The 13,185-nt window shown below is 41.5% G+C and overlaps 1 protein-coding gene across 3 annotated transcripts in view; it reads left to right on the top strand.

The window, feature by feature from the left end:
- The window catches only part of LOC135377874 (uncharacterized), a 31,617-nt gene extending 18,786 nt beyond the window's left edge, over positions 1 to 12,831 (top strand). For 2 of the 3 annotated variants that reach the window (XM_064610599.1, XM_064610600.1), the window contains exons 10-13: positions 944 to 1,007; positions 1,078 to 1,209; positions 7,829 to 7,933; positions 8,010 to 12,831. In XM_064610599.1, the coding sequence (XP_064466669.1) occupies positions 944 to 1,007; positions 1,078 to 1,209; positions 7,829 to 7,933; positions 8,010 to 8,237 (529 nt within the window). In that variant the 3' untranslated portion in view covers positions 8,238 to 12,831. The remainder of the gene's footprint in view (positions 1 to 943; positions 1,008 to 1,077; positions 1,210 to 7,828; positions 7,934 to 8,009) is intronic. The other variant, XM_064610596.1, reaches the window with a different exon arrangement.
- The last annotated feature ends 354 nt before the right edge of the window (positions 12,832 to 13,185 follow it).

Here is a 13,185-nt window from a genome sequence, read left to right on the forward strand (position 1 = left end):
TAAATACGGTACTGAAATTGCAGTGTATTGTGCATGCTTATCTTTGAACAGGTGCAAGGTAAGTTAAAACTGCTTCATGCAGGTTCAGATATGACATTTTAAAGTTGTGAGGGGGTCTTTAGTTCAATCCAGCCAGTACAGTGTTCTAGCTTTTGCCATGTTTATCTGTGCACAAACATGGGCAAGCACATGCAACATGTCAGCAATAGCTGGATCCTATGCCATTGTGCTGTGGTTGCTGCGGTCAGACTTGTCATCAAACCAAGGTAAAAATTGAATCAGTGCTACCACAATTATCTCAACTCGCTTCATTCAAATTGAAAACTACCATCTTCCAGAAGCAGGTCTTCTTTTTCATTTTAAGTCATGTATCTCCTTAACTACTTGTCAGACAAGGAGCTCCTTAGATTGATACCTTCTATCTGAATGCCCAGTGCAATTGCTTCTGCATGTGTTGTAATGCAAAATCTTTATGGCAAGCAACTGCCTCAGAACATAAACTTATCATTATTTGGCCTGATATGGTAACTTCAAATGCTAACCTATCTTAGATATAAGATAAATAACTGCCACTTCTCAATCATGTCTCGTAATATTTGGTGAGACATGATTGAAAAGTTGCAAATATTTATCTTTTGAGATCTCCATAGTAGGTGTATGAAAAGCCTCTCTGCCTGATATTTTATGATGTACCAGGGCAAAATATAGTTGAGCCCAATTGGTTTTGTACAGCATTGTCTAACAGTTTTTTATGAGAGATTAAGATTATTTTGTACTGATGCCAACTGAGTGTCATTTGACACGCATTTTCTTCTTAAACTTCATGTCCTTCTTGAACAAAACTGAAATTTTGTTGCTGTCTGTCAATTTCAACCAGCAGAGCATTGCTTAATGTGAAACATAGAGTGCCAAATTCTGCTTTAACGTTAAACTCTTTCTGCAGCAAAGAAAGAAGAAGGCGTCGCAATGAGAAGCTGGTGAAATGCATCACAACAGGAAAAGTTGATGTAAGGATGAATGATATAAAATACTCTTACTATTGACAGCCCAGATTAACAAAACTTGTGTCATGTGCAGAGTCACCTCTTTGGAGTTCTGAATGGCACTATTGCAAGTGAGAGGCATGAAAAGTTCCATAGTGATGTGCAGTGTGACCGAAGTCAACTGAAGCAGCAGTCTTGGTTCGGCCCTATTGATGACACCAGTCAGGTACTGCTTTAGAGTACATTGAATCCCTCATGGTACAATTGGCCCAGGAATAATAATAATAATAATAATAATAACTTTATTTTTGTTCAGGTGCCCAAAAACAACCATATTCTTCTTATTGGTGCACCACAAAGGTTATATACGAAAAACAGACATTCAAATATACAATAAGGCAACAAGGTTAACAGAGAAACACGAAGTTAAACAAACAATGGCCCGAATACTTGTAAGAAACTCACGAGAAGGAGCGAAAATGTCAATGTCATAATGTTGTGACGCGGAGTTCAAGATTAGTTGTAAACGGTTGATTGGATGAAGCTTTGCAAAAGAGTGAGGATAAAAAACAAGATGAGACCTCAGAGAACGTGAGGGCACTCGGAAGTTGAGAGAAGAATGCAGAGAAAAATTTTATATCTCAGAATCATAATATCCAGTTACCTACAATCTATAATGTTCGAAACCATTCAAGAAAGCAATATTTGACGGTTGAGAAATACTGTACTTAGCATATGTGGTCAAGCACAGGTTCTTTCACCAACCATAATGTTTGGCATGTGTAGCATGCATAACATATGGGTTGTCTGCCAATGAAGTACTGCAACCAGCATAGCTCGGCGTTTCAGGCCTTCGAAACTGACGATCACAATCATCTGATAATGCGTGAGTTTGGGCCTGGCTACAAACTCGCGTGAAGGTCGACATGGCGTATCGGTGAGCTCGATCATGCCGCATATTAGTGCTCTCACCGGATAACATCAGATTACCGGAACATGTTATCTGGTGAGAGCTCTAACATCCGGCATGATCGAGCTCACCGATACGCCATGTCGACCTTCACGTGAGTTCGTAGCAGGGCCCAAACTCACGCCTTATCAGATGATTGTGATCGTGAGTTTCGAAGGCCCGAAGCGCAGAGCTATGGCTACCGGCAAATGCCACTGCACCAGATGTAAGCTGTGGCCCTGAACGTGACAATCACTGCAGCAGTGAACAAGATTTATTCATCATACAGACTGTACACTCGAAAGCAAAAACAAGTGTCTGTCTCCAGAGGCAAGCATGAGATTTTTCACATGCTCAGCACTGAGCTTTCTGAGTCGCCATCTGTCAGGGCCTAACATAACTTTTGGCAGGATTCGGGAAGGGAGGATGGGACAAGCACCTTACACAGTCTCACACCTGGAGCAGTGTTTGGGCCAAGTTGAGAGGCATGTTATCCCACTATGAAAAGTCACACCAGAAAAGAATCAACAAGACCCTAAGACTTTCTTTTTTTTTTTTTTTTTGCTGTCTTGAACAAAAAGGGGCAAGCATACTGAAACATATGTGTTTCTTGCATAACAAGGTATGCGTGTTCATTGGCATCAACATCAACAAAAAGTTTATTACCTACATTGTAGGTGTAGCCTTCATACACAGGCAAAAAATCGGGAACCTTGTGTGGGCCACGAAGTAAGATTCAGCCCTTCAAGGGCCTGGTCCTATAGTCACTGAGGTCTGTCTTCTTGCATTCAAATGACTGCAAGCTAAGTAAACCAAACGCGAAACAAAGCAAATTGAGTCGTGTCCTAATCACAGCTAGCTATAGGGACCGTGCGACACCTAAAGGGGCTGCTCTGTCGCGACAGCGCCACCAGTGGCGGCCTTGTAAGTATCGACGTGATACCACGCCGCCCGTTCTATGCATTCTCAGTGGAACCGTAGCTTGCGTGGCGACCGCCGTAATTAGAAGGGCTAATTTTCGAAGTGCAAATAATGTGGAACCTTTCTGAGGCGCGAACGAAGAGAATGGAGACAAACTGCACAGAAGCAACCACCGTATTTATAATGTATCTAACAGTGCAGATGGAGAACAGCCACTCGCGTCTGTCTGGTCAAAACACCTGTAAGTGATACGTTGAGAGGATGGTTATTTGACGCCTCACAAAATCCTGGCTTGCTAGCGAATGCTATATATGTCTACTTCTCTGATTCCAGCCACTTGTAATATGTTTTTGACTGAGTCTTGTATTCCTTTCGTCCTCTTTGCACACACATAGCTTCGTCACTGAAATCTACATCGTGCGTCCGTTTTATCCATACAAATAATCCCGTGAGGTCACAACTTATTGTCTAAACTTGTACTGCAGTTTTTCCAGTATCTTCAGATACAATAACGCTAAAGATATCCTCAAAGAAGAAATTATGAGTTTTTACCTCGGCTACCGCCGTAGGCTTGCGGCACGACAGCTGTGAAATTGTTGGTGCGTAAATACTAAAACTAAACATTTTGGACAACGTAGAACTTCCGTTCTCACTGTGAGACTCGTCAACCAGACTACCGGGAGCAATATCGGCTCTGGGCACTGGCGATGAAACACCTAAATCAGTATCAAGATCCAGCGGCGTTTCACCGTCACGAAAGTGGCACCTGTAAATCATTGATCATTTTGCAGGTCCTCATTCAGTTTCATTGAAACTAGAACAAAAGAAATAGAATACATTGTGCACACCTCATGCAATGGCCAAACGTGTGTCACAAACGCTATTCGCTGCCAGTCTAGTGCCCTCGGTGGTATTGGAAGCATAGAAATCACGAGAAATGAAACATCAGGTCCCTAATGAAGAATTCTTTTAGGTGCTGGCAAAGTTAGTGATGCAACAGTTCCAGTGTGGCAAAAAAAGACACCCACACTTCACATGTACACAAAGCTGGCTACCCGGCGGCTATCACGCGAGGTACTTTCTCCGGAGGCCGCATCGCGGCGCCACCAGTTTGTCGCACACCCCCTATACAAGGGGTTGCTGAAATGATCTAGGCCTGTCAAGGAAGAACGCGGCCTAGAGTCATTAACCTTTATTCCAATTTGACATGTTTGCCTCTAAGTTCGGCGCACTTGGCACGTTGATCCTGAAGCTTCTTTAAGCCTTGGAAAAAGAAATATGAGGTCTGCTCTTCAAAATATGCTTCTGCTGCTCCTATCACCTCTGAGAATCTCTTTCCTTTCAAACTTCTCTGTCAGGATCGGAAACAAAAATACAGCATGATCTGGCGAGTATGGCAGATGTTCCATGCAGAGGCGGATCTAGGATTTTGCTGAGGGGGGGGTCTGCTGTGGACAAGTGCCATGTGCATGCTGGGAATGGTCTATTGAACCCTGTCCATTGAAGTCTGGGATTGGTTCATTGAAGTCTGAAATTGAGGGGGGGGGGTCCAGATCTTGGACTGTTGTTTTGTCTCAGGATCATAGTGGTGCAACCATGCTTTATCGACTGTAACAAGTCGCTCAAGAAAAGTGTCACTAGGATGTTCAAAATCCGGCAAAATCAACTTGGAGGCATCCATTCGGTCTGGTTTCTCATCGCCATTCAAACATTTCGGCACCACTTGGTTGACAGCTTCTGCATACCCATCTCTTCATGAATGACAAACCCAATGTGTTCTCCAGATATGTGCTGTAACTACTTTTTTAGTATTTAACTACTAGTGTAACTACATCACAGCCGCACTAGTTGAAACTAGTTTGCAACTACTAAGATGTAGTTGTTGAACTACATTTGTAACTACTCTGATATTATGTGCGTGTCGTTATATCTATGATAGCTTAGGCGTAGATATAGTGCGTGGGTGCATGGGGAGTGAGGAGACAGTGAGCTCCCACACTCGGAACAATCAGCACAGCACGCGCCCCTCCACACAAAACTGATGTAGTGATATGTCATGCAATGATACAGTCATGGCCTCCAGTCTGACGACGGAAGGGCGTAAGCTTTTTGAATGCGCTGTGTGTGTCGGTCGTTATGTGCCCTGATGAACACAAAAGACGTATTTTCTGCTCATGTGCCACAGCATTTCTGTACGCAAGCTTGACGACGAATGTCTCCATTCCGCGTCTAACCAGTCTAACTCAACCTGTTTGACCAATGCTCCATCAGCCGACGGTCCTGTTGCAACACGTTGGACTCCCCGTCGAAACCTCTTCTCGCCCCACACGCTTCGCGTTCTTGCACCGGGCAAGGCATGCGTCTCTGTGCACCTGCGTTGAGCATCGCAGTGCGTTATGCAATTCTCTCCCTGAATGACAATGCTGAATGAGCTTTTGCTGCCTGCGTCAGATGCAGAGGGCTCATATTTTGCGCATGTGTGATGCCCAAGATGAAAAAATTCTCGGAGTTGTCACTAATAAGCGCAAAGAAAGAAGGCTGTGAAGCACCCAGAAGGCCAAGTGAAAAAATACAAAGTAGTTGTAACTAACTACTGTTGTTAACTACAAAAAAATACGTTTAACTAGTAGTTTAACTACAAGTAGTTAACTACTGCACATCCCTGGTGTCCTCTTTCTTTCTTTCGTACTTTCGTTTTTTAATAAACATATCTCCCCATCCCTCCAAAAGGTCTCTGCAATTGTTTTAGCCGAGATTCGCCGATCTTCCAAAATGAGGTCATGGACACAGTCGTCAATTTCAAGTGTTGACACCATTGGAGGCCTCCCTGATCTTCCTGTATCCTCTGTGTCAAAATCCCCATGCTGAAAATTGGCACGCCACTTCTTCACGGTTGAGCAGAAACATCGCACATTGCTTCAGAAACACTGAAAGAGTACACGTCACTTGCATCAAACCATTGTCCTCCACATAAAACTCAAACGTCTCCACACACCTCGAATCAAATGGTTTCTTCTTTCCTTTTCGACACGGTTTCCGCAAGGGATATTCGTACGAAATGCGATTGGCATGTTTCATTCATGGCATCAAATCTAACATGGATAATTGCATACAAACCGACGCAATTTTCCTGGATTTCGCCAAAGCATTTGATACCATACCCATTTCTCTTCTGCTTTATAAATTGTCATGTCTTAACTTATCACCAGCCATACTCTCTTGGATCAGAAGCTTTCTTTCTTTCTCTCTGAACGACTTCTGTCATGTCACGTTAATTCACGGGTACCTAACCTCGCTAACGTTACCTCTGGTGTACCACAAAGATCAGTTCTAGGCCCTCTACTTTTCCTCATCTTCATCAATGACCTGCCTCGCAATATTTCCTCGCATGTCCGATTGTTTGCCAATGACTGCGTCCTATACTGTGACGTAAGGTCTCTCATGGATTCCAATCTTCTGTGGGAAGACCTAAATGCCATCTCCACATGGTGCTCGAATTGCAAACTTCACCTTAACATCACTAAATGTTCTTATCTTTGTTTCTCCCGCAGTAAGCATGCTAACCAGAAATGTTACTAACTCTCCGGCACTCCTATCGCTCCTGCAACTTCATACAAGTACCTTGGTCTAACTTTGACAAGATTTGTCCTGGAACGAGCACATTAAACATATCTCCGCTTCTGGCAACTCTACCCTTGGTTTCATCAGGTGCAACCTGAAGCTTTCTCCTCCCTCTGTCCGTCTCCAAGCCTACATTACCCTGGTTCGCCCTAAACTAGAGTATGCATCTTCAATATGGGACCCCCATCAGTCATATCTCCGCAACCTCATAGAAACTATTCAGAACAGGGCAGCTCGTTTTATTCTCTCAAACTACTCTTATCATTCAAGCGTCTCTGCTCTAAAGGCTTCACTTAATGCCCCCCCCTCTCGCTTTACGTCGCAAATTCTTCCGCTTGTGCTTCTTGCATAAGTTCATTTACACGTCCGCTCTATGCGGCATTTACATCCTGCCTGCACCACATGTCTCACTACATCTTGAAAGTCAGGCGTCCCACTACTAATAATTCATATTATTCGGAATCATTCTTTCCACTAAGCGGCAGAGACTGGAATGACCTTCCCGAGGCCCTCGTTCTCATCCGTGATCCCATCATTTTTTGCGATAACTTGTATTCTTTTCTTTTTCACTGAATTATTTAAATTGTACATTGTGTGTTCTATGTGTATATCCTGTTTCTTCTATTGTCGTTTTGTTTTTGTTTCCTTTTCTTTTGATTCTTTCTTCTTTTCTTTTTTTTCTTTGCCAACTAATGTACCCTCATGTCGTGCACGCTTGGGCCTTTGAGGTAATGACATAAATAATACATAAATACCCGATTGCCCATACCACACGCAAGTCCCCTTAGGCACAAGGAAACTGTTAGACAAAAACTCATTGCATCGTCGGCTACTCATCTCATCTACATCATCTTTCTACTCCATTACATCCATTATATTAGTAGGTATCTAGCTGGCACCAACAAAGTCCTTTGTTCTCCGGTGTCACAATATGTAGATGTGGCACATTGCGATTGATCCGCCAGAAAATAAATTCTGTAACGACGCGTATATATTCTGTATATAATATATTCTGTAACGTGCATATCCATGTGACACTAGTGTTTGACACACATTTGTTGATTGTTCCACCTTTTTATGATGCAACTGATATTACTGTTACTGATGTCTTCTAAATGACATTGGCCCATACGAATAGTTGTAACTCGGAGGTTATACTTGTACCAGTTACTTGAGCAGAGAAAGATTGTACTCTTACCATTCATCTTGAACCTGAAAGGATTTTACTTCTGAGCTTACTAAAAGAAGGTACGCAAACTTTGTAGGAAGTGTGGAAAGAACTGTTTATTTGCACATCTGCACTCTCTGGTACATATCGTTGAATGCTGTCATTCTGCTAAATTTTGTTTTCCAGCAAGAGAAAATTTACGAATACTGTTTTGAGCTCCTGAAGAGGACCTCCAATGTAGATGAGTCTTTCGACATTGCTGCGTATGTCATTGAGGTGTGGTGCCCCGAGGTAAGTTTTCCAGTTAAGCGAGTTCTAGAGATATTTTTTAGGAATTCTATACAGATAATTGAACATTCATGTATAGGCGGTGATGAAAGCCCTGTGTAGAACGCGACGCATCAACATGAGCCGTGCAGAGGAAATCCTTACTCGGGCTGTAGTGTTGAGCAAGGCTGAACATGAAGTTGCGCACCGTCAAATGCTGGCTGCTTCTCCGACTCCCGACGAGCGCAAGGAACATGAGGAGCAGATTCGGAGCAACTTCCGTGACATGGGCATTGAGGATGAAATATTAGCAGCCCTTGACTTCTAAACCCTCAAATTGGTTGGTTAGTGTGATTTTTTGTGCATATGAGCATAAGTGCAACGGTGCTGTGAGTATTGGTTGCAATTTTCTTTAACATTTGCAACATTTTTCACGGCAGCATGCTGTTGTTTCTTCATTGCTCCTCTTTGGTAAACTCAGTGTGAAAAGCTGGACTTCTGTATTGCCATGTATGGAGAGTTCAATTATGGCTTGTTGTAGCAGCTCCAGCTTGGTGCAAAGCTGCCTTGCAAACTGTTTCAAGCCTAGGAGTTGCCTACCATGTTTGATGACAATTTATTGAGAGAATGACGTATTGTTCACCTGCATTGCCAATGCCAATTTGTGAATGCCTGTTTAAACCACTTCCACTTGAGTGGCATGCAGTGGTTTCAAAGTGTGACATTGCTTACACCATTCTATTTTTTGCACATACTTGTACCTTACACACAATATGCCATGTTGTCATAGTCACCGTCACTTTCTCAGTTTATGTATGGATTCTAAACCCTGTTCCTTCAACAGCTCGTGTATTCAGTGGTAGAACAAATTGGGTGTAAGTACTCATGCTGTGTGGGCCCCTTGCGATCCTGGTGCGCCACAGAGTTTCCCCAAATCAGGTCATCCCAGGTCAGAATAATAATGAATAATAAACCACTATTAATTAAATTACTATTAAGTAACCAGCATTAATGTGCTCTTAAGGGCTCTTGTTCTGCTAAGTCTGTCAATTATGAAAGTGTTTTTATCCAATTTTAGCTTTAGTTTTGTTGTCTTTCAGAACTGAACTAGGAAAGTTACCTCTAACAAAATGTGCCCAAGGGTTTTGCATGCACTGTACCACATGCCATAGTATTTTTGTGAACCTACTTAGTGGGTAACTCTTAAAGGTAATATGTTTTTAGATTTGTGCTAACTGGAGAGAAAAGTGTGCATGCTCTATCAGTTGATAAAAGAGAGGTGAATGCAGCACCAAAGAGAGAAAAACCAGCACGCAGGTGTTAAGGTGTACAGACCATGTCACATCTGATTCAGATTGAATTACAACATGTTACTATTACTCATCCATATCTTCCCCCACATTTTTTTATACATATATAGCGAGACATTCTGTCCTTGCTTTGTCATAGTACTATGTAGATCTGATTAGTTTATCTTACTTAAATTTCTCTCACACTAGATCCATAAACATGGAAGGGCCTTATGATGGAGTGGGGTATGTGGCTTCCTTCTGGAGAAAATGCCCTTTCCTGGTCAAATTCGACACTCAGTGCTGTGAAACAGTTAAGCTAAGGCTAGGATGGAAATCTCTTCATAAGATGACGAAAACATATCTGAACGAAAATGCCATTTGACTATTCAAAAATGTGTCCTGTAATCTTGTTCTTTTTCAACTATTGTCACACTTGTCGATGCGAATGTGTTAGGAAATGGAAGCAACAAATTACACCCAATGCTGCACCTTCTAGTTCGGCTTCCTACTTCAAACTGATCGTCATCTTTCTTGCCTGCATGGTGCTTGCCGGATCTATCCAGTGTGCAGGCAGTGTTGTACCCTGCAGTGTTAACCTGTGAACTGCTTTTGTAACAGTAGAGGAGTTATGATTATGCACATATATTTTATGCCCTTTGAATTTGTAATGTTGTGTTGTTATAATATGAATATTCTTATATGGCAGGTGTGAGCATTTGTAGGGGGATATTATGTCATAGTCTTTATAAATTTATTACAAAATGAATTAAAGAATGTAGGTGTGTCAAAGTGTAGAAACTTGGGTAAGCAGATTGGGTAAGCAGATTTCAACATGGGCAGTGTGATGGGACATCAACAGAACAAGTTAATTACTACATCTAAAGTTGATTGCATGGGCAAGGTTACAAACACCGTAAAAAGGCACATAAGTGGCATTAAGGGGAGGATCGCTCTTATAAGAAAGCTAGCTGTGCCAGAGCAAGGAATAGTGAATTATGGCCAATGCTAACGGTAACATGGTGGCAACGAGACGTGCTCACGGCTGATTTATTTCTGGTCAGCCTTTGATACGCTTCCACTTTCCTGCCATCCCTTATTGATTGATCTGTTGCTTGTCCTGTTTGCATCTTGTCTCTCATCACTGTTCATTTACAAATGTGGCATACTAGATGTCTCTGTGGAAAGAGAGTTATCAAGTGCAAGTGCTGGCTAATGGTACACATAATTTAGCAAATGTAGCAACTTTAATGAGGTACCTAAAGGCCTCTTGCACCCAAGCACTTAGTAATGTCAATGGCTGTCACCAAGAAAAACTACAAATTGTGCTGTTCATAAGCTTTTATGTAATATACAATTCACCACAGAAGCATAGACCCCATAAGGTATGGTTGATGCTTGTGTGTCTTATTTGCATGTGCAATTTCTTGGAAGTAGAAACTGTGTATTCCCCACACATTTTTAATGTTCATTCATATTTAGCTTTGTGCTTTTTGTGTACTAAAAGCTTGGGATCAATTGCATGTACTTTAACCTGCATCGATTTCTTTTATGTGGCTTTAAACAGGCCAAAAGAAAGAATGTATTACGAATATTTTGCTTAAGAAAGGTTATATACCATTTAACCTTGATAACGTTGATGGTTTTATTTCCTCTATAGAGCAACAATTCGTATGTTTGTAGTAAGGATAGTGAACTTAGCGAATGACGTAGACAGTGTCCTCATTTTCAAGTTCAGTTATAAATGTCTAATTATCCATGTGACTTCATTGTGAAAGCCTCTTCGTCAACTTTGGGAAGATTGGAAACTAAAGGTATTTTGTTTAATAGAAACAAACTTCATATTGTAGAAACAAAATTTACATGAAGGGATTTGTTTAACTCAAGACATGATCAAAGCCTGTCCTTATTCAATCTGTACAGATGTCATGGATTTTGTACCAGCATTGCAGTTAGTTTCTTCATGCCTGGTAATGATTCAGTCTGAATAACTGCTTTCACGTGTGGTGTGATCTATTACTAAGTAAGAGCACGCTTTCATTGTCTTTGTTGCAGGACATTGTAAGTAGTTAATTAATTAGTTTGCATATATTTGCTTGCGAAGCGTTCAGTTTGTGTAAGCGTGTTGGAATTCAGTTTCGTTATATTGCTGTATCAGTTCTTATTTCTCTCTAAATAAGATTCCATGTAAGTGGACCTGACTTTTTCAGGAGTTCTGTTGTTACAAAAAATTCAGGCAGTAAATATCAAATCTTGTTTCTCAGCAAGAATTGGAGTAAAATGGGCATGTCGCTTTAAAAGGGTGTAAATGAAATGTTCAGTGTTTAGATGGAGACATTTTCATGTTTTACTTTTAAATACAGGAGTATTTACGTATTTGGTACAGTAAACGTGAGGTATCTCCCGACTTGCGGTTCCTGAGAGGGAGCCATGGTAAACTTTTCTGTTTGAAGGGCTTTATAGTGTTCAGGAAAAGCCATGAGGCTCACAGGCTACATATGTTACGTTGCTCATGAGATGCGTACCCTTCCCTTATCTTCAGTGTAGGCCCGGTCACAGATATGTGCAGACAGTGGATAATCTTTGTATAGTCAGTGACAACTTAAGTCCTACAGTTGGGACCTCCCACTCATTCATGGAAGGCTCCTGCAATTGGCTTTTCCCGCCTTTGCACGACGCCCCCGCTTCGCGATGTAGTGTCGGCTGTCTCTCTCTCCCCCCCCCCCCCCAGTCCCCACTGGGCCGTGCTGCACTACATTCGCACGCGGAGCGATTCTTGTGTGGGGGCGGGGTCAAGTGTATAACTTATGTTGTCACTGACTATAGTTGCTCGCAAGCATACACAAATGATTTGTCATGACAGCGTAACTTCATATAACTTAATTTCATTGGGAGTGGCTGCGTACTGCACACATTACACATGAAAATCATTATGTTTTCTATAAGTAATGTGCATTTGGAGAGGTTGAGTATTAAATTCATTTACTGTTATTGTGGATCTGTGGACCTGTGTTTCCTGTTTTATTCCCGATACCCAGCTATTAACTACTGCTAACCAGTAGTTGGCCTTAATAGCTCTCTGTTGGGCTTTACCAGAAAAAGTCTGGTCCTAAATACAGTTGTCTTTGACCCTATCCAAAATAGAGTGCATGTTGAGGTTGTATGTGTTACAGCATGATAAAAGTGTGTATTGTACAATATGGTATTTTTATCTAGTGCTTTTAATTATGTGTTTAGTGTTCATTTTATATTAGTGCCTTTGGTAATGCTTTAGCAGTTTTTCTATAGTGCAAGTGTATTTTGGTGGCTGATATATTACAGAGCATCCTTTTGAGATTGACCAGAGGGTGAGAAATTCGAAAGCAAATGTTACTTTATTTGGGGGGTATTATTATTATTACAGGGGGTTCTGGGTGTTCCCCCCCCCCCCCCCCACCCCAGAATGGTACCTTTAGAGTGCATTTGGGAGAGGGGAATGGGGGAAATCCTCCTCTCTCATGTAAAGTCCCCATGGAACCCTTCCTGAAATATGTTTCTGGCTATGCTGCTGGTATAAACATCCCTATGCTTTTCATTTGCTTCAGACTAAATAACCTGTATGTATAGAGGATATTAAACAACCGCTATCTCTTACCTGTCCAACTGTGTAGTAAGTTTTTTTTTTTCTTTCCTTTCTTTTTTTTAATGGACATATGTGGCTAATTTGTGGGAATAAGTGAATCCTGTACATGCACACAGCAATATGATAGAGGTGTTTTTCAAAACCTCTGTTATAACATTTGCATATTAATCACTTTGGATATCTAAAATTATTTTAGTTTTCAGTAAGTGCTGACTAAGTGACATTTTAAGATCTGTGTACCGATGTAACTAGGACAGTCAAATGTGCATTATTAATTATGCAGCATTGTAAAATTGGAATAGCTAGTTTATGGCATGTAACATGAGAAAGCACACTCAAACGCATATTCATTTGTCATGTCTCAT

This window comes from Ornithodoros turicata, chromosome 1 (assembly GCF_037126465.1).
Source record: "Ornithodoros turicata isolate Travis chromosome 1, ASM3712646v1, whole genome shotgun sequence".
In the NCBI taxonomy this organism is placed as follows: Eukaryota; Metazoa; Arthropoda; class Arachnida; order Ixodida; family Argasidae; genus Ornithodoros; species Ornithodoros turicata.